The 22,597-nt window shown below is 41.1% G+C and overlaps 1 protein-coding gene across 1 annotated transcript in view; it reads right to left on the bottom strand.

The window, feature by feature from the left end:
- Positions 1 to 4,882: 4,882 nt before the first annotated feature.
- The window catches only part of nectin1b (nectin cell adhesion molecule 1b), an 80,729-nt gene continuing 63,014 nt past the window's right edge, over positions 4,883 to 22,597 (bottom strand). The window contains exons 5-6 of the mRNA XM_036536734.1: positions 21,301 to 21,452; positions 4,883 to 7,026 (exon numbers count right to left, since the gene is read on the bottom strand). Coding sequence (XP_036392627.1) covers positions 6,521 to 7,026; positions 21,301 to 21,452 — 658 coding nt within the window. The 3' untranslated portion in view covers positions 4,883 to 6,520. The remainder of the gene's footprint in view (positions 7,027 to 21,300; positions 21,453 to 22,597) is intronic.

Consider the following 22,597-nt stretch of genomic DNA (forward strand, 5'->3'; position numbering starts at 1 on the left):
ACCTATGATGCTACCTGCTGAATTATATGCATACAGTACAGCAGACACTAATTTTTGGAATGTTTTTTCCACACACAGATATCTGAATTAAGCAGTAAAATGGCATCATGCAAAGAAGGGCCAATACTTGTCTTTCATTTACGTAGAATACAGTACACTAGTACAATACATAGCAGTGGATGTCAAGACACAAGGCCCAGACTGACACCAAGGATTCACTAATGTATGGATGGCTAAGATGAGGAAGCTTAGTGTGTGGAATGCAGGAGTTCAGATAGTCATCAATGGATTCATCAAATGACAGTGGAATCTGTTTTTGTGAGGGGTGAAACAGGTATTTAGTTTGAAGACTAATTATCAGGAGATGAAAGTTTGATCACAAGTTATTTGAAGATGAAAAGATATTGATGTAGTCATGGGAAATCACATTGCAAAATCAAGGATGACAATCCTCACAAAACATTCATTTGTTTCAAAGGACACACTTGGTTGACTAAGAAAAAAAAAACTTTATCTTGCAGTGGTATTTGATCATTCAAAATGTGGTTAATAACAAAATGAAGATGGGTTTGTTGTTGTTGCTTTATATTTAAATTATTAACTTCATCAATTTCACGAACAACAAAGTTTAAGGCCAGAGATATCACCATAGTTTTCTAAAAATAACGTTTATATTCAATTCGGTCTTAAGCATTATATATATTTCTATACTTTTTATAAAGAAACAATATGCATACACTGCCTGATATTTAAGTTTATTTTTTATTGTTTTGTGGTCAGACATATCACTTTTAAGATAACATTAGATAACATTTAACATTTAACACTTAATTGCTGAAGATACTGCAGATAACTGATTGAACTCTGGCGTTTGACACGTTTTTCTATCTCATGTGTTTGCACCTGCAAACAATGTTATTTTTGGCATCTCCAGAAGATTCAAATTACTTCCATAATATGCTCATTATTGGAGATGAATGTTACATGCTGTTTGCCTATATTATGTTGGTAGTCTTTAGGTTATGAGCAGCTGCTACAAAATTATTTACTCAGACTTATTCTGAAGCATGTACTCTCCAGCATCTCCTAACTACAAAGGTCCAGAATGTAACTGCATTGACCTTCTTATCTTGGAATGGCATGTGTTGCATTTTTTATGTTACATCCATATTTCTTGTTAGTTTCAGCTGCTGCTGAATTCATGTTTTCTAAGTCAGAGACAGAGAGAGAGAAAAAAAAACGAACGCTTAATTCAATTATTCAAACTCAATGACAAAATGGGCTGAGATTGGGAGAACGTTTGGTCTAAGAGTGTCCTGTAAAAGGAAAAGAAAAAATAACTCAAATTTGCTTTTCTTTCTGTTAAAATAGAGGCAGTGATTTATAATTAATGTAAATAGTGCAAACACAGCACTAACATCATATATTCACAAAAGAGAAAACACACGATTCCATGTCAATTACTGTACATCATGATTTATCTAAAAAATCGTTTTGACTTGGTCCATGTTGTGGATTTCTCTAATAGGATTGTGTTGCACACATTCTGGACATTCAATGTTTACATGGACACAAAGATGAAAGAACACTTCATGGCAATGCCTTTTTATTGTAGACAAATCAATTTTGCCCTAAACTATAGACATTCAAACCAAGTAGAAAGTAGAACAATTTAATGTATTTGTTGCTGTTGGTTGCACTGGACCTACTTATATCAGGATCTGTGTGTAAGAGTTGTGCTTCAGGATATCAAATGATAACAAAAGGATGGACATCTGTCCCTTTTCAATGTACTACAGTACAAACATGACCTTGACGTACCTCCCAATTACAAGTACGATACCATAGAAGTACGTTACCACAAAATAAAAAGACACTACTGGCTCCTACAGTGGAGCATACTGTACAGTTTGTTAAAATAAATTATTTACAGGTACTGTCAGGTTCTGACCTTGTGTAGGATAATGACATTTAGGTCTAGTTAAGTGATGAAACCTTATCAGTTCATTATGCAGAGATGGAATTTGCCTTCACAACACAGTACTGGGATACTCAGCAGTCTGTGAAGTAAGGATTGTATCTGCATTGGAACACTGACCTTGTCTTTAATGGTTGTTTTGCAGGTGTCTGTGTTTCAGTTCTATATCCTGTACCTGATTTGTCTGGATTTAGCTTGCCTTTTCTCTCTCCACCCACCAAACACACACACACACACACACACACACATACACACACACACACACACACACACACATACACACACACACACACACACACACAAACACAGGTGTCTGAACAGTTTCACATTTGCTGTGAACTGGTTTCAGAGGCAGCGGATTAGCACATCTCATAGCCCTTACACCTAACATTCATATCACACCAGGATAATTTTTTGATCCAACACTCTTCCTGTTATACCATTGTCATTCTATTCCTGTTATACCATGTCATTATAAGAAAATATTTTGCTTGAGTTACAGATAGATTGTTCTGATAGAAGGAAAAAGGTGTCCCTGTACATTCTAAGAGATGTAATGAAGTGTAATATTTCCGAAAACTGATTTTGTTTACACTTAAGGCCCACATGAAATGACCCAACACTGTCGAGTACACAGCATATGTTACCCAGAGCTATTAAAAGTCCACAGTTGCCACCACATATGGGAAATTGTTACTTGGAAATAAATAACATGTTAATCTGTTTTGTAAAAACAGACTGAAATCTAAAGAAAGGCATGCTCTTAGTTTTCAGTACAGCACTGATGCATTAAAAAGGGAGGAGGCATTCATAAAAATGTTATTTGATAATGGTAGCACAGGGCATAATAGTTCTAACAGGCAGGATATTACAGATATTCAATGACAATTTAGAACAATCACTGGCTCCCTCACGTTGTTATCATGTGTTAAAAATATTTCATCACACCGGGGATATCCTCATGAAATTTCATTCACGAGAAACAATGGACTTTTTCTTTTGAAATCAGCTTTTATACAAAGCCAGCATGCACTGCCCTCTGCACTCAAGTGTCAGAATCTTGAAATTTTAATATTGAAATGTTACAACTTCCTGTGACTGTATAGCGAATGGTATAGAGGATAATGTGGTCAGTTTAAATGGCATACCTGACCAGCCCTCGATTATTCACTAACACTCTGTGGTCTGTGCAGGACACCTTACACATTGACAGGGTCGCTTCTGCAATATTCACTGAAAAAGTAATATTAACCACATATAAATTATTTACAGTGGGAATCAACTCTGATATGGGAGCTTGCAGCCATGAAGACAGATACCATGTAATTGCAAAGAAAAATGTAACATGGGACAATACTCCAAACAAGTAAAAACAAGAAAAGTATTGGATATACTGTTTGGGTTGGTACTGTACAGTACCCGGCTGCTTAATTTTTTCTTTCTTTCTTTCTTATTCTCATTTTCCCAGTAATTTCAGAATTTCAGAATGATTAATTTCTTAATGTACCAATAGGAATTCAGAAAGATTCCCCTTGAGCTTAAACCAACAGACCTTTCAGGATTCAAGGCTTCAGGAAATTGTTCCCATACATTAGTGTAAGGAAAGTAAGATCAGACAGGATAAATAATGATGGCTGCAGATGTAAGCTTGAAACAAGGACTAAGAAGTCCAAAAAAATCACCTTGATTCCATTAATTACTTTGTTTTCAGTTATTTAGACTTAGATCAAAAATCCAAATTATACCAGTGATATTATATCAGCGGTACAATTCAGAGTTTGGACCTCAGTTTAAATAAATTTACAAGTACACTGATAAATAATTCAACACAGTATCCATTTTAAGAACACCCAACCATTACAAACCATTTTCAAGATACAAAACCTCATGCCTTTGATTCACAGCCATTTGTATAACCTCATTTTGTTCAATACGTGTTTTGGCAAACTAAATTACATATATGTAGACTGCTATTGGACAACTTTTGATCAACGGTCACTGGTTTTAGGTCAGTGGTTCAATATAGAAAATGAATCACAGCACACTATAGGTGTCTAAATGGCCTTGTATATTTTTGTGCATGTGCAATCCTTGTGGTTGCCATCGGTGTTAACATTTACAATACAAACCAAAATTGCAAAGATACTGTGGAGACACTTAACCATGGAATACAACCTACGATAAAGGTGGCAGTTGAGAGAAATGGATAGCCTCTATGGCAACCAAACAGACAGTTCTGATTCCTGCCTTTTTTGGGCCTTTGAGAAATGTGTGCATTGATAATGATGCACTGAAAAGATGAAAAGGTCTTTGTCTCTGGATTGAAACCCTTTTGTCCATTCCTGCCCACAAACTCCTCAAACACCAAATCCCGCATCTGTACAAATCTGGCGAGTAGGTCCCTCCTTAGCCAAAGAGACAAAGGCCAGAGCTGCAGCTTACTGCAAAACAAAAACAACACACGCACGTTTGCACAAACACGCTCACAAAATAAGGCTTGCTACACGTATCTTGTAGTACCAGACAGGCAGGATCTTTGAAGTCCATTGCTTGATGGATCTCCCACTCCTTTTCCTTCTTTCTTTATTTTCATCTTTAAAGAAATTCTGCTGCTTATGCACTCTGAACACCACGAGTATAAAAAAAAAAAAATGCTTTGCCGTGTACCACGGTGCTGGCACTAGCACTCAACAATACCTCCCTCCTCAAGGAGGTGGTGAGCCCATCTGTAGACACAGCTGCCAGCAGGAGTATTTGGGCAGGAGAAACCCGTCCCTTTGTCTTCTTGTTCATGTAGTGCTATGACAATCTTAAACAAGAAATAAAAAAAAAAATGTAACCAAACAAACCCCTCCCTCCCTCCCCTTCACCTCCAAAAAAAGGTCCACATTCAAATGTTCTCCCCTGCTTTTTACTTTATGTTCAGGCATGCTCATTTCTGTATCCCGTTGTCTGACTTTTTATGAACAATGTTCGATGTAAAAGCCAAGGTGCAAGCAGAACTCTACTTATGTGTTTGTGTTTTGTTTGATATCCATCGTGTCTTGCGCAGGTTGCTGGTTGGCAGATTCAACATATGTCTTGCCACTTAGTTCTTTAGAAGAAATTCCACAGCAGAGCTGATTTTGTATTCTTCCTGGGCAAACTCAAAAGATTGAACCAGTACCAACATTAGGGTAACCCTGAATCTATCCCAATGCATGAAAACATTTATTTTCTTTGTTTTTTTGCCATTAGAGGGAGTGGACAAAATGTAAGGATGATTAAAAAAAACACACCATGATCACAGAACATTGAAAACTCCCAACATTCCACCCATCCTTGGGCATAAAGAGCTATCGAGAGGGTAAGAACAAAGGCTGACTTTTCAAGTTTAAGCAGAGCCACCGGGTGAGGGGGTTAACAGTTAGACAATGTGTTTCCTATTATGTTTGAATCCACTAACACACTCTTTACATATTTTGTGTTTCCATTACAGTACCCCCTCCCCCAGCTGTATCTGCGCACAGATACCCTGCTTATAAAAAATGGCAACATACATAGCCACCACAGTACTTCTACTGTGTATCCTCTACAAACTGGTTGACATGAAAGTCTGATACACAACACTGTAATATGATGGGTATACCCATCTGAGTCTTAAGAGAGATGTGTCTGGATGCTTTCAACACTGGTGACAGTAATGCTAATCCCTGACTGCAGAGACTTATGGTTTTGAAGAATCAGATGATAAACATCTTTGGAAAGTAATCATTATCTATAAGATTTACTGCAGAATCTAGTCTTCTACACACCAGAACACATATCCTGCAAGCAGCAGCAAGATATGCTCCTATGGGGACTGTTATTTGTCTCTGTTGGAAAAGACAGGGAAAAAGACTGGATCAGTAGATACAGTAAGAAGAGAAGGGTGTCACTACCACTGTCATTCCAACCATCAGCATGTCCTGATATTTTTGCCCTCATTCCAGCTGAACTATCAGCTAACAAATAACCTCCCCATCACCTGAAAGCAAAGAAATTACAAAAACCATAAACAGTTAAAGCAATAAAATAATAATAAAATGATATATCCAGTGTAGAACATTCACAATATATGCACAGTACTCCTCTCCCCAACTCCCAAAAGTTAAAAAGTTTTTTTATACATATTTAATATTTATAATAACAAGAAAAAAAGAGACAAAAATACACAATTATTGACAAGCAATAAGCCTTCTGGCCTAAAAAGTCAATGGCAACTGGCATAAGTCCATTAATAAACATTTTTAGAAGCAGAATCTTAATAGCGATTTTCAAATGCCATGATGAAATGTTGTCACGTTGATGTTGCGAGCTCTCTGAACTTGATGTTGTAATTTTGATGTTGTTTACTTGGATGGTTTCTGATGGGAGGCGGGGGGTATTGGGCATTAGGATCTGGGTATGACATTAAAGGAGGGATGGATATGGAGGAATGAGAGGGGGGGGTGACAAATGATGGGTTAAGGGGCGTGACTGGATGCAGGAGGGGGGCAGGAGGTTGTTTGGTTTCGCATGCCACTAAACATACCACTCTTTCTTTGAAATGACAGAGCCGTCGGTTTGGGAGACCATGTCATCAGCGATCTCGGGTTCGGGGTCGTACCGGAAAGCAAGAGTCCGTTCATCGTACTCGCGGCTCTCGCCTTCATCCACCGTGAAATACGGCCTCTTCAGATCCTCAGTGTCTCCGTCAAAATCGCGATCGCTTCCCTCAAAGCCGCCCGGCCCCCCGATCTGGGCGGGCTTCTTCTCGTCATCTGAGTCCTCCGGGTACTGCAGGTTCTTGGGCAAGGGAGGGTGAGCGGGCAAGCCGCCCGCCTTGCTGTAGCCATTCCCAAACACATGCTTCTTCGTGCTGTAATCTCCCTTGAAGGTACGCTGGCGCCGACGCAGGAAGACGAAGAGGAGCGTGGCAGCCACAGCGAGCAGGACGACTCCCCCCACAGCGCCCCCGATGGCGGCGCCTGAGCTGTGCTGCTCCTGCGGGATCTCACGGCCCCCGGGTGGCGGGATGTTAGGGAATTCTGGGTAGGAAAAGACAGATGGAAGGGGACAGTGTATCAGTGCTCTGGTGTGAGGAGGTGAGGTGCTTTTTGTGTGTGGGTGTTTTTTTTTTTTTTTGGAAAGATGAGGGAAGGGAGACAAGGAAGGAAAAGCAAAGGGAAAAGGAAGGAACCCCCCAGCCCCCCAGCTCCTGAAAGGACTTCAGTCTGCAAAGCAAGTTTTAATTATTCTTAACCACAATCCTTTCTAAGAATTCAGAGAGCAGCCAGTCTGCCATGCACACCAACCAGTAAATAAGAATAATACATTTTCACCCAGTCTTTTTTATGGTTTTTCATTTCAACATGAGGTCAGAGGTCATGTAAGTCCAGAATAAACAGAGAAAATAGAGCATGCAGAGAGTAAATGCCAATGTACAGAACAGCATTGCAGAAGAGTGTAAAAAGCACATTTTCAGCAACATGCATCAAGCTTTAAAAACAGAATAAATAAACATTGCATCCCCATTCTTCCATTTGCCGAGATTTCACACAATGACAACTTCCATAATTCTATTATTAAACCTAATTGTCACTATTAAATAGATTATTATACATAAAGCTAATATCACATATGCTTGATACTTATTGCAGATACTGAACCCAAGCGTATTTCTTGCAGATACTGAACCCAAGCGTATTATGGAAATTCATAACACTGACCAATGAGTTATTCACACTTCAGCTGTCCCTTCCAAACACCCAGACTTGTTACAGAAAAAGCGACTTCCAATATACCTGTGAAAACTTGCCCCAGAAAGCTGTATTTGCCCTGAAAACACCACCTCCAAAACAGCTCCTTCTAGTGAGCATATGCCAAATCTCAAGCTCCTAGAAATGCCTCTCATGTTGGGCTTCTACACCACATTGAAAGAGGAGTCTCGATCACTTTTCATCATATTTGCTTTCATTGAATTAATTCTCATCATCCCCAACCAAAGACAAATTGTACACTCCAGTTCTTTCAACAACTGAGTAATCTTTCAGAAAAAGTAAAATCGTTATCTTAAAAAAAGGATCAAAGCCCTCCTCAGAAGTTGCACTTGACCAAACACGAGAAACTTTCAGATTCAACATAAAAAAATGAACAGCAGTCCCCCCACCACAACCACAAAAAAAGAAAATATTCCAGAAGATGAAAGCATGATGAGAAACAATCAGAGATGACATCCTTAATTCAGTTTGTATCCTCAGCGATTCAATTTCTACTAAAAACAAAACAGTGATAGTAATCACAGAAACCTGGGCAACAGCATTGTGGAGCTACTGTTGGACTTTGCTGCGGTTCAGACCCTGCTTCTTTTTAATCTCCTCCAGCTTTATCTACAAGGGTCAAAAGAAACTGCTTTTCAAAGACTACTAGTGCAGTAACTCATTCAGACTTAGTGCAAAAGCTTTCATGTTTTCTCCTGGTGTAACAATAGATAACAGGGTGTAAAGATGAAGTTAGATAACGTGAATTTTTAACCGTGTTTTTTCCTGGCCTAACCATCAGAGATTTTTTTGAATATGACATGTGTTTGTTTGAAAGTTTTGAAAGAAACCCGTACTGAACATGTAACAACCTGCAGCTATTGTGAAAGAGTTGCATAAATGACAAGGAACCACTGACTTCAGTGAGCAACAAGGCATAATTCACATAATCTATATGACATAATCCACATAGACCTAAACACCTTGCATGGACTTTTCACTGAAGATATCTATCTGCATTAATTCATGTCCATTCACAGACAGGTATTTATTGATAATAATAGTAAAAAATAAGATAATTCATGTGACATCATCCCTATAACTTAGATGCAACTTGTGACCCAACTATAAAACATGTTAGGAGGCAGAGGACCAAAACACATGCCACCAGTCCCCTTACAGCTATGATGAAATGGTAATGCTGAAACTGTTCTGATATAATTGGCAAGTGAGAAAAGACAAAACTAAAAGAGAGGCTAAATGTCAATCATAATGACTTTCTTATGCTCCAGATTTGGTTCTAACTTTAATCTCCAAAGCTCCAAACTTTCTTTATAGCTCTGCACTGTAGTTAAAGCTATTCAACCGCATGATCATTATCTACAAACTGCTTTTGCTCCAGGTCCCTAAGTTTGCCCATCACTCCACCCTTTCTCCCAATATATCATCTGCTTCCATTTGCTTTGCAGTGTCTCAGGTATCAGTTCTCTGGTCTTCAGTCATCTCCAAATGGAATTATTTGACCGTCTTCATTACACACATGAATAGAAAAGCAGAAAGAGGGTCACCTCTGGCAGAGAATCACTCCCCATGTCAAATCCAAAACAACAAAACTGTGGGTTGGAACGATTAAATTAAGGAAACCTCTCTCTTATAATCCCTGCATCTAACCTTCCCTGAACTCATTCCTGCCAACTTTCAACCAACCCCCTTCCTCTTCCACTGATTGTCCATTTTGGGTCAATCAACAATCTGTTGGCCTTGTTCATGTTGATCTCTGCAGTGAAAATGAATCTAAGACATTGATGCCTTTAACCTGAAATGATCTCCCTGTTAAGAGTAACCGCTGTAGTTCATTAGCTCAGGTGATCTGTTTAAAAGATTTAAAAAGACCAGGTGTCAGCCTTTATAACTCTTATGTTTGAGGGTAGATGAATAAGCTTCATACATGCAAAGAGAGGATTAAAATGCAACTACATATGAAAGGATAAATGGAATTAATAAAAGTAAAAGTGGATGCATGACAGAATTTTTATCTGCATATATGCCAACACAGCAATTATATGCCCCATCACCAGAAATTTCGAACTGGATGGCTTACTATGAGAATGGACATATTCAAGGGTAAGGCTGTGATATATTTATATTTTACTTTATCAAAAAGGACACTAAAATGAAAGTTCTAATAATAGGAGATCTGTCATAGCAGGCTTCGTCTTATAGGAGATCCAAGACAATGTTGGGGAATAACACATTGCTATCCAAAATACCACTCCTCTGCCTTCTCTCCGTCTCTCGTAAGGCCTCAAGCACATGCCTTTTTTCGAATCAGCTGGCACTTGTACTGTAACAGCTATGTTCAAAGGTTACGCTGATTTTACAAGCAGTCACACGCTGTAATGTCTTACTTGAGAGCTAGCTGGAGGGGGAATGGTGTGGACATATTTTGAAAACTAACAAATTTACACTGTCTGGAGTGAAAGAGAGGATGGGGAAAGGAACTTAAAGAAACACGCACCTTGCGAAGGTCCTCCCTCTTTATAGGAGAGGATTTTACTCTGAAGGAGTCACAGTTAGGAGTTTAAAGCATGTGTGTACACTGCAGCTGGGTGGCCTCTCTAGTTTTTATAATATCGACTGTTTATGGATTGGGTGCTTTTAAAAGCCCCTGCTGCATTTGCTCTTGACCAGGGTTACCTTTTCACTTACTCTACAGAAAAAAAACACTGTACATGGACAAGCATGCACAGGTACTAAGGCATTTCAAAATGTATTCTGAGACTCTGGCCCAGTGTTATTTTGTCTATGTGCACAAAAAAGGTGCATGATTGGTGATCACATTGCTGAACGACTGAATAAGTGGTGAAGGGCAAGCAAAATGCAAGATAAATACAGTTGTATTGGAGCGAAAGGGGTGATTCTACAGCATGCAGTAGCTAACAGCAACACCTGCCAGGAGTAAGATAAAAAGCCTCAAAGCAGCACAACAGCAGTCTAATACCATCCCAGGCAACAAAAGCCTGCTTCCATTAACAAGCCTATGGGAATATGCAGATAGCGAGGTAACCTTGAGTACCAACAGCCAGCCAGTTCTATTGAGATTAATAGGTGCCAAGCAGTGTGCTGAAAGGCTATAATTCAATCCGAAGTCATGATAGGTTTATAACATATGACAGGAGAAATTGCAGCCTTTAAATATTCCTGTCAAGGTGTGTTTTATTTTGTTAATCTTCAGATTTTTTTACAACACTTACACTCAATTTTATAGAACATATTTAATTCACATCTCTAAGCAATGTTATAAAATAAACTCTGTTCTTGTTTTTCAATTGAAACATTTACAGTAAGGGATATATATCTGCTGATTTTTTTTTTTTTGGAAGGAGGGTATTATGGACTTTTTTGACATGAAATATATTAAAACATTTGATGAATCAAACAGTTCAAAGACATTTAGAGCATGCTGATGTCTATTCATGTATCCCTCTTATGGTTTTTGATATGGTAAACTCAGTATGATTGTGTTTCTGATGCCCATTCTTTTTTCTTGCACAATATGAAGCTATTACTGTTTTAACCCTTCTCACTTCACTTGTTTCTGTTATGCCCGGAAATCAGAACAGTCCTGCGTTTGTGAAATTAGCGGGAGATAGGAGACTTCAAAGTAAAGTTTTATTCATAATTTATTTCAACTGCGGTTCATGTGGTCTCATTATATGCAGATGCGTACCTTTGCTGGACAAGAGCATCTGCCAAGTGACTAAAGGAAATGTACATGCAATATCTGTTGCAGTCCTAAAAGACAAATAATTCAAGGTTCTGGCTCAGTAAAATATGTGTCTGCCACCCACGTAGCTAACATAGCACTGAAAAATGCCAACACTGTGTGCTTCTAGAAGGTAGAAATTTACTAAAATACAGGAAAAAAAACCTTGCTGTCTGTCTGTGCTTTCATGTTTGGGTTGTGGAGGTGCATCTGGGCAACCTTTCCTCTTACGAAACCGGTGTTATGGGAGGTAACCGTGGGATGATACATTTAGGACCTGTTTTTGTTCAGCAACACTAACATTGTTTGCTGCTGGTCACGTGTCTGTGGGTGCGGATGGTGCCTGTCTCAACATGCATCAGGGGTGTCAAGATGCATTCCTGACTCCTGTCCCATCCAGGCAAACAGCGGGACCAACAGTCATGCCGGGAGGGAAAACACACAGAGAGAGAATTTGGGGGGGGGTTACATGGTATGTGTTCTAGCGCAAATGGAATTTCTGAGAACGGCGGAAAAAAAAAAAATGTTGATTGAGTAAATGTGACAAGAAGTCATGAAAAGAGACAGCGAAGTAGGTAAAACAAAGATAAATTGGGAGCCGGGGAGTAGCAGCATAAAATAAAGAAAAATTACATAACAAGAGTTACAAAAGGGGCAATAGGATCAGATGAATCTGTGACTCTAAAGACCTTCGTTCCTCTCATGCATGGATTTGCCCGAGGTGGTGAAATCATGGAGACGTAATGCTTCCACAGACTAAAACTTCATCAGCTGCAGAGATTTTGCACAGTGCATAAGAGCCAACAGCAAATACAGGCAAGGCTTTTCCTCTCGAACGCGAAGAGACAAGATGTGGCTTAATGTGAAAGTGCAGAAAGGGGGAGGAAATGTTCCTCGCTGTGCACAAGGTAAGACGTTGCCAGGGCCGTTTTCAAGAGCGCAGGATGTGAAAGTACAGCGGACAGGGGCTGCTGTGTAGCTGTGGTATGAGGCAAGGGCACCCTCAGAGTCCGATGCCCCTAGAAGGGACACTGACAACACTGAGTGTCAATGACATGTCTGCTGATAAGGGAGGCATGTGTGCTTTAAAGAGGATGCTATGTCACAAGTGTGCTTGGAACGGGAGATGTGCACTGTGGTGGTCAGAATTTCTTAGCATAAATGTATAATACAAAGGTTAAAGTTAATGAATGGATATAAGCTGTTCCTTTGGAATGGCTTCTCCTGAGCTGTGCATTTAACAGCAGAGGAGAAATATTTCCTTTTGTGAACAAACCAATGCAAATGAAGCACTGTTACGGCATTAGGACTGGCAGTTCCACAGGGTATTAGATACAAGGGAGATGGTGTCATCATGTGGTTGGCAGTTGGCAGTCAGCAGAGGGGAGGGGAGGAGCTGTGCCTTGTTTACAGAAGCCTTTTTTTTTAATTTCGTTTTTTTTTTTTTACATAATGAGTGAATCACAACTGCAGCAGGCACTCCCCCCCACCCCTGCACACTGGCCTTGGGTGTCTGTCTGCCCTACTTTCTCCTTTTCCTGGGGTGGCGGTCTGGATGAGGCTGGACGGTGAGACAGGCGGAGAATCTGAGGTGGACACGCTGTGCCAGCGCCCACCGTAACATCAGCAAGGCCCAGCCTCCCACTTCCCAGCGTCCCCCCCTGGAGAAAACATGGCGCGGTAATGGAGGGTCTGTGCAACACGATAGGTCACTTCCACACATTCCATTAACCTCACTGAATACCATCTGACAAATTTCGATGGCTTTCTGCTCCGTCTCATTTGTCCTTTCCTAAAATAAACAGCTCCGCCGTTCCCTGCCCGCTTCTGTCCAGGGCACACAAAATAGCCGCATTGTGGGATTTTCTATTTTCCTGGCCCACAATAGAGGCATAAGGAGCGACCCGCAGCGTGCGAGGAGGGGAAAAAAAAGCACATGCTAATTTCTAATTTGGATAATGAGGCATGAGCTTCCATGATCCAAACGGCGAGGGCCCCTCCTGGTGTGAGGAGAGCAGGCTGGCTCACTGAACTGTGAGCCCCCTCTCCCCACGTCACGCTCTGTTTGCCAGATGAGCTGTCGAGGGGCCCGGGCTTTGACGCTTCGCGAGCGGTCAGCGCATCATGGCCTTAAACCGGAGTGGCACTCTTTAGAGCGCGCCGCTCCGCCACCTGAAAGAGTCACCGCGGCAGCCGTTAAATCCGACCTCCTCTTTCTCTTCGTAAAGGCAGTCATTTAACAGCGTGTCCTCCCGATCCCCATAGAAATGATTTCACCTGTTCATAGGCTAATACACTGTGGAAATAACATTGCCTGCACCCCACCTTGTGCCTGCACAAGATTAAAATCGGGGCATGAATGTATTAATGTACATTTTTAATGAAGCAGATGACATGATGAAAATTATTTTCATTATTATTTATTATTATTTTTTTACTCTGTGTATTGATTCCCTTTCTGCTTATTTACAAAGATTCAAGGAAATGGTCAATATGTCAATACATAGTTATGTAACCACTGATTAATGTATGCCTTCCCAGATTTGAAAACATACAGATAAATATTTTATTGTGATATTTTAGGTTTTTTATATGTAAATATATAATGAAAATGCATATATAACTGTTAACCTAAATGTAAATGACAAGGATTCTAATTTTAAGTGCTTTTAGAGACAGTGCATACTTTCCTCCTAGACACAGTTGATTTGTAAGACCTGTAAAAATCTATATTTATATTTTTACCCATCATTGTATTCTCTCGTTTATATGAACGGATTGATGTATTTATGCCTCTCTGGGTGTCATTCACTGACCACCTGCTGTTCCAGGGGGAAGTGGTTGATGGAATGGTAAAGCTCATATTTTATTGGACGTGGATCTGGGTGTGGTCACCTCCACTGTATACATGAACTAGGCAGATAAGTGTGTGCATATCGAGTCTACACCCATGCATAGATCACTGAGCATTCTGAAGGGTCTGACTTTGTGATTTTGTCACATCGGGAGAACAAGGCTTGTCCTGACAGGTGTTCGGCAGATAAACACATTCCACATCAATGATCTAACCTAACAAAGGCCCCCTGACTGGGGATCAAGAAATAACGTAACAATTATTTGTTCTAGCGTAGGGGCATAGTTGGGATAGCATCCGGAATACTGGTTCATACACCGGTATATAATACAATGGAGCATATTTGAAATGAACACAAATATTGAAATGAATAAATTAAAAATGACAGTCACGTCAGCTCATTCCCTCATCAGTTTACAAAATGAATCACTGCAGGGTAACAGCATTACTAACGACAGGAAGACTCTGATGCTGTTTCTAAGTAATGAAAACTGACCACTCCTAAGGACCTTTTTGAGCTATGACTATTTGAATAATCACAGTCTTGTAGTTGTAAATGGCATTGTGCTCCTCTAACTTAAAGTAGTTCCTCTAATGGAACTACTTTAAAGGACCTGTCAATACAAGATGAGCACTGATGCTTTGTTGCTCCCAAGATTGTAAGCCAGTGCATTTAACTCTCTTACAGAGCAGTTCTTTGATGACAGAAGAACAGACAAGTGAGAAAAACCAGGGTTTGGTTCCTTTATATAAAATGCCTGTAAACACCACCTCGGTCTATCCCTCTTCCACTGCCCTCCCCTCCTTCTCTCTTCCTCTTTCTGAGTGAGACTATTTTTGGCCTCCATTTTATTCTCTCCCTTCACAAAATTCCAATATTGAGGCATTGGAGGGTTTCTATTCTTCAACAGCAACTATTTATTTATTCATATTTTTCTCTGGTGTGTCCATGTTTTATTTATCTCATTTTCACCTTGTGGTGAGTAGTTTTTTCTCTCAACTTCATTTTCTCTCTGAGGGCTGGGCGATTGCTTGTTCACGGGAGCGTGAACAGATGTCGACGGCGTTTGCCTGCGCTTTCAGAGGCAGCCATCCCCACGTTTTTTCAATAATTGAGGAGCACGCCGCCACTCACGGCCAGCTTAACCCCGGTGGCTCACTGCTTCAGCAGGCCCGATGACGCAGACCCTTCCAACACCAGAGAGAGAAAGCGGGGGGGGGGGGGGGTCGATGTATATCAAAAACAGCTATTCTCTGGATGGGTGGGTGTTTCTGCAGGCCTGGATACTGGACCATCAACCTGCAATGACCCCCTTCGGCTGCTATCCTTGTATATCCCTAACACTGTCCTTCACTTTAAGCTGCTGGGCAACTCACTACCTCTCACTTTGCTCCTAGCTGTGATGCAGACCATCTTTTTCTGTGATCCAGCTATGTTTCTATGCCAAAATGGAAACTGTGCACAAGCCAGGTTTACACTGAAGGTCAGAACTTATTCCAATTTTTGTGGGGTGAAGCAGCATCATGCACAAGTCCCACCCCTTGATAGGATGACATTGGGCCATTCTCATGTCTTTCACTGCTGAGTGAAATGCAAAGAGGCAATGGACAGCATTTTGAAGGGCACTGAACCCGTAACCTTCCAAGGTCAGAGACTAACCACAAGACAGTTCAACACCAAAGTGAGAATACTTTCTTAACAGTGGCACTGAAGGGTGGTTATGGCCTGCACCGCCCACAGACCAGCATGATTCTTTATGCTGACATTTTCCCAGCTACACCCTTCCCAGTCACTCTAAAAACAAATGGATGGCAGTACTGACAGAGGGCTGAACTGACTTCACTACACAGGGAGATGATGAAATGAGACTGTTAGTCAATTTGTACAAAGCCTTCATTCATTCACTCGCTCACATCAACTGGAAGGGACTTGTCTTGTTTGCTCTGTCTCCCTCAAACCGAACCATGTGTTCTGAGGTGACCATACGTGCTCAATCACTCTGATGAGCTTCCCACTCAAAATGATGTTTCGAGATGAATAACCATGTGCATAAATTCTCAAGTTAATTATCTTAATTACAGCCTTACTAGGTTTTCGTATGGTAGAAGAATCTTAAAGGGTCAACCACATCCTAGTTTTTCATCCACCCGTTCTACAGTCCAAATGACGTATGTCACATAAGAGCAGAGGTCTATTTGACTAATTACTGTTCCCATCAGAAAACATCAAATTCACAAATGAATTTATGGAAACAGCCTTAATTATAAGGCTCTTTAATTGCATCTATTCTTATGCTAACCTTTGTGAAGTCTAATTAATTAGCAGGTTACTTTGTTCCGTTGCAAAACTGGGACTCCATGTTGCTATGGTATGGCCATGCTTGTTAGACGTGCCTGGTGCCTGGTACATGCAGCTTTGCCTCTCTTTCTCACTCATTCACTCACTCTCTTTCTCTCTCCCACAACATGAGAATTGATTAAAAAAAGAAACAGGGCTCAATCTGTATATTATTATTTTTTGCATATGAAAAAAATGTGACATTGTGTAAAGTATTCCCAGAAGTCTTGTCTGCTGAGAGGTGGCCCTGCCTACGCCACTGACTGAGCGTACAAGCGTGTTAATGGAATTGCTGAGCAAACGAAGTGAGAAACTAATTGAAACTAGGCCTGTCGTGCACTTTGAGGCGAGGTTAAAATGTGCATTTGTATGCGGCTGCCGGAGTGTTGTTTTATTTATTGGAGCTTTTTCATTTTATGATATGGAAAAAAAGGTGCATTCTGCGTCACGTTGGCATGGAACACGACTTATCAGCCATTTTGATCTTGTCCTGTCAGCTCTGAGTCAGGACATCGGTTTATAACTCAGAAACCTTGCAAGTATGAAAACATGAGCATGAAACTCATTTCGTGTCTTGGGCTAACGGTGAAATTAAATGAAAACTATGTGTTGTTAAAAATAAATTAAAAATAAATAAAAGCAGTTCAGCACTTTGGGCCCTTAACAGAACCAGATCAGGTTTGACACAAGTGGCTTTAAATTTTAATCTAAGGACTGTCCTGAAATTATGTTAACTTGCATAACTCTTAAACTGACTAAAAAAGCAGAGCATGTTATTCTTTTCTGGATCATCAGCTAACATTCTCCTTCGGTATTCTTGGCTAAAAGACCTTTACATTCATTATTTGTGACCCTTAGCCAACGCCGACGTCGTCTGGTGGCATGATGTCACTGGTACAGAAGGTAACACGTGTCCTGGGACAGCAGCTTTAAATGGGCTGTGAGCAGTTGTGCCTTATCGTTACCCATATACAGGTGCTGAATACTGAGTATTCCTCTGTCTCACTGAAAGTCTGACGCAGGCTTGAACACTAGCCAGCGAGAAAACACTGCTAAATGACTAAGGCTGTCAGAAAACAAGAGGATCCCATATGGTGATGCAGCCTGAGCGCACTACTTTATCATGCGTATCTAGACATTACACATGACCAACGCTAATGCTATACAAAGCAGATGTGAAAATGAGACAGTCAAACTGTGCAATGAGTTCGTACTCGAGGGATTTTAAAAATAATCTTTATTGCCACTATAATTAAAGCTGTTGTTACAGGAAAACATACCAGTTTCCGTAAATGTTCAGGCTTGATCCGCACTAATTATGAGATCTTTCTCACTATTATGGAAACAAAAGCTGGGTTTTTTTCTCAGCTGTTAGATCTAACGTGATAAAAAAAAAAAAAATGTATAAATGGTTTATGCTGTGCAGAGTGGAACTAGATGGAGTTTCATTATTCTTCTTGAGCCCATGTATATTAGAGCACATGACTGCTGTTGCATGTGCTGGCCAAGCAATATATTCAGTGGGATGTTTGCATAGTTTATTTTCAATGGCTTGCCCCAAGTAGGCTTGAAAATGCAGTCAATTCATCAAATCATAATTGTTTATCACACAAGTTGTGCAATATATCTCCCTCTTTAAAGCCACTTGAAATCAACCAAGTGTCTGTGTCAGTTAACTTGCCCCAAACACACCCTTTGTGCTACCTCCCCAGTGTTGATAATAATATAAGTGCTGGAGCAACTGTTTCCATGGATCTTATTTCAAAAAATGATAAGCTGCTATAGGCATGCGAGATCACTGTTACACTAGTGCGTTACAGTGAGCTCATTACTGGTATTGCTGCACTATTAGAGTCAGATTGAAACACTGTCTTGGATACAAGTCCACACTTGCTGCTGCTGAAGTGACCATTCACCATTTCACGAGCTCCACCATGCAACGGACACACAGACTGAATGAGCGAGGCCTGTCCAGTGTGAAAGGTAGCACAGCTTTCCAATGTGTTCAGTCAGAGCCCTTAAACAGATTCTGAAATAATGCTGCCGATAACTGCAGCTGCAACACAGAGTGCAAAGACACCGGCAGCAGAAGTCTGAACGACTCCCACAGCGAAACAAAAGGGAAAGTGTTTTAGATGAGTTTGGCTGTGACTCATCCTCTCTTTTTCCCTGCTCGAAATCCAAAACAAAGCCCTCAAGTACTGGCTGTTCTGAGTATCACCCTACAGCCAGAGTCCAGGAGGTCTGCGTGAGGGACAGATGTGCGCACACACACACACACACACACACACACGCATACATGCGTTTTCACCTTCACTCGCATACACATGTTTAATAAGGGACATTGACATTTACAAAAGTGACTAATGGGAACCACAAGGAGACAAACGTAAAGAAGATGGATTATGCAGCATTTCTACTGACTTTGCTACAATGGACTACTAAAAAGACTTCTTCACTACAGATTATACCCCCACTTCCCCATTTGATACACAGATAAGGGTGAGCTATTTCTATTTCAAATTCACAAATGTCATTTTCACCTTGCCAAATTAGCTTCCTACCAAGCCAGCTCTTATCACTGCAATCACTAGTCTATCTTTGGTACTGTCTTTTTTTTCCCAGCTACGCAGGACAACGTTGCCATTGCAGGCCCAAGAAAATGTAAACGCAAAAAAAAAAAAGGCAAAAGTTGCAATGTAAGAACATAACACAGCGGTTGTTTTGAGAACAAGCAGAGACAGCGCAGAAGAAAGAGCAGAAGTAACCATGCAAGGCAATACACAGCAGAACACCCCAAAGCGGACGGGGAGAGTTCCCCCAGTCAAAAACCAGAGAAAATCTGCCAGAGTCACCACAAGCCTGACTGCTGGGATCAATTTCAATGATCCGCACAGCCGCATACTGTGAGATCAGGGAGACAGCGTGCTCTTTGACTGTAAATGTCTCCCACAATGCAAGACAGCCCAGGCACACCATTTCCATTCAGTCAGAAGCATACTGGTGCCCGTCACACAAATGAAAAAAGCATGGAAATGAATCAGTTTTTGTTTTTGAACGCCTGAGTAATGATATTTGACTACAAAAGGCACGGGTAGTTCTGAGAAATGTGAGCGTGTTACAGAAACAGCGATCGGCACTCCAAAGTTTTGCCCCCGTTTCACTTGTTGTTATTTTGTTCTATTTTGGATGGAGATGACAGGACAGCTTTATTCCCCCTCCACCTCCGCGTTTGCCTGGATCTTGCCTCTGGGAAGCCACACGCCGGCTGCCGGCCTGGCACTGTGATGTGACAATGAGGAATTCAGAGAGAGAGGGAGGCACAGACGCCTGATTTCTACAGCCCGTCACAAAGCACTGCAGGGGGTCTTGGTGTTGTGACAGGTGGGATTGCAAACAGACAATCACCTGGGCCAATGAATTTCGTGTGTATGTGTGTATATGTGTTTGTCCACATGTGTGTACACTAGGGATGGTAAGATTCACTGATTCGTATCAGTGCACCGTCATAAAAGTTCACGATGCGATTGCCCCGATTAAAAAAGTGTGCACCAGATACAATTTGGGATAAATTCGGCACGCATCGTTCCTAACATCTTTGCATCAGTAAAATCCAATTTATTTATATATAATTATTAGTAGAGGCCCTATGCCTTTATTATTTAGAAATGTTACCAATAATTTTATATTTAGATTGATTCCTCCTCTCTAAACTGTTTCTCAAGAGTGCTCTCTCATCTCCACTGCTGTCAGTGGCCAATTCTCGTCAAGTCTCTCGGGCAAGCGAGTTGGAGGCATGTCCGGGCGATTGTCATGGAGGTGGAAGAGCTACACATTCCACCGAATTGCTACAAATCAAATGCTGGGTGACACTTCGGATTTTTCAAGACAGACAGACAAAATATGTGAAGTAAAAATGGCACTTTTTAGTTAATTTATGATTTGCTGTCTGCTTAAGAAGAATGTATCGCATCGGCCTCAGTGATGGAGATGCACATCCCTAGTGTAAACATGTGTATGCTGGCGCACACCTGAGTAAGATGAAGAAATCCAAACAATTGTGCCCTGTGCAATAGGATAAAGAAAAGGATTTCAATCTGTACTGTCGGTTATATGGGTTTAAAGGTTAGCAGTGTGGCAGTGTAGCACAATGGTAAGGATCAGAACTCGAAAAGTTGTCGGTTCATTTCCCTGCTGGCGCACTGCTGTTATATCCTTGGGCAAGGTACTTAATCCAGAACTGCCTCAGTAAATATCTACCCATATGAATGGGTAACATATAAAATAAAACTATAACCAACGTAAATTGCTCTGGATAAGAGCGTCTGATAAAATGAGAATAATGCAACAATGTACATATGTTTAGGGGAAAGTATGGGTTTTAATATGTTCTGTAAGAGGGATGGTCGAAAAAACTCCAGAGGCATGTGGAGAAAAATGTAAGTATGTCCACCTACATGGTTTTCTGAGGGGACTGCACTAAACGCATTAATCAATCTGTGCCGGTATCGCATTTCCAGAACTGCTGGTGCTCAAGTGCAGGCCAAATGCGTTGACTCTTTCCGATAGCTCAGACCGAAAGGAAGGTTCAGCCAGGTGACCTACCTGTCACGTTGACCTCCACCAGCCCCGAGCGGGTCCCGATGTTGTTGGTGGCATCGCACACATACGTGCCGGCCAGCTCGTACGTGACCGGCCCTTTGAAGAACAGGGTGTTGTTGCGGATCTCCACGTTGTTGGGCAGGGAGCCATTCAAACTGAAAAGGACAGGAGCAAAATTAGACCCGAACAGCAGGGAAAGAGGAACTGCAGCCACAGACATGCTCCCTCATGTGAGAAACAGAAGGAAAACAACTCAAATTGGCAAAATATTACCGAAAAATGAAATCTCCTATGGAAAACAAACTGGGAGAGGGAACACATACCAGACATATTTCACTGTGATACATTTCTTCCATCATACGTTACAATCAACCTGTCAATGTTTTGTATGGAAAAACACAACAGGTCTTAGCAGGTTGGAGTTGATGCCTTAGGACACAGCGATTTGTCTTTAGTGAGAAAAACACTTTCCATCCTGCACCACTTTGCCTGCCTGACCCCTCACAGGGGGCTGTCAGAGGGCCAGTGATATACTGACGAGCACCTGAAACCTTGCGCGGGGCCTGCCTGTGGGGCTGACTGACTCTGCCCCCTTCATGGATCACTGCTCCAACACATTCCAAGCTGCCTGTTGCTTTGATCGAGTCACCTTACAAAAGAGGCCAAGCATTTTCACCCACTTACTCCAGCTGCTGCTTCTGCCCTTTGGTATGAGGGCAATTTTGTGATGACCTAGACTGGAAGGGAATGACACTGCAGAGTGGGTCAAATGAATCAATTACAACTGGAATAATTAGTCTTTTTTTTGTGTTTTTTTATAGCATGATGGTATGGATTACTCATGTGGCCTCTAACTTTGTTAATTTGTCTTTACAATCCCAGGTTTCAGCACGTGCTACTTTTTTATTTGCACAAACTTATGAGTGTGGTAGTTGCTAAAGTTAAAGGAATATGCTGTGAAAACTATGGAAAATGCATGCTGATTCCTCAGTTTCATCAAGGGCAAAGTGCATTGCAGTACACCACAGATGGAAAGTTCTTGCACAAAGCACCACTATCTGTATTGTGAAATCCACCTGTTTTCGCTGACAGAAGCAGAGGAAACATTGGACACTTCGCTTTGCTCGCCAACAGTGAATTGTCGAATTACTGTACTTCCCATTACAGCTGTTAACAGTTTAAGCCCTGCAATGATCTGTTATTAATTTCTGTAAACAAACAGCGCACTGCAAACAATCTCCTCCTTAACTCCGCAGCCCGAGTGCCAGAACATTAAAGAGAATGAAACGCCTCATTTATT

This window comes from Megalops cyprinoides, chromosome 9 (genome assembly GCF_013368585.1).
Source record: "Megalops cyprinoides isolate fMegCyp1 chromosome 9, fMegCyp1.pri, whole genome shotgun sequence".
NCBI lineage: Eukaryota > Metazoa > Chordata > Actinopteri > Elopiformes > Megalopidae > Megalops > Megalops cyprinoides.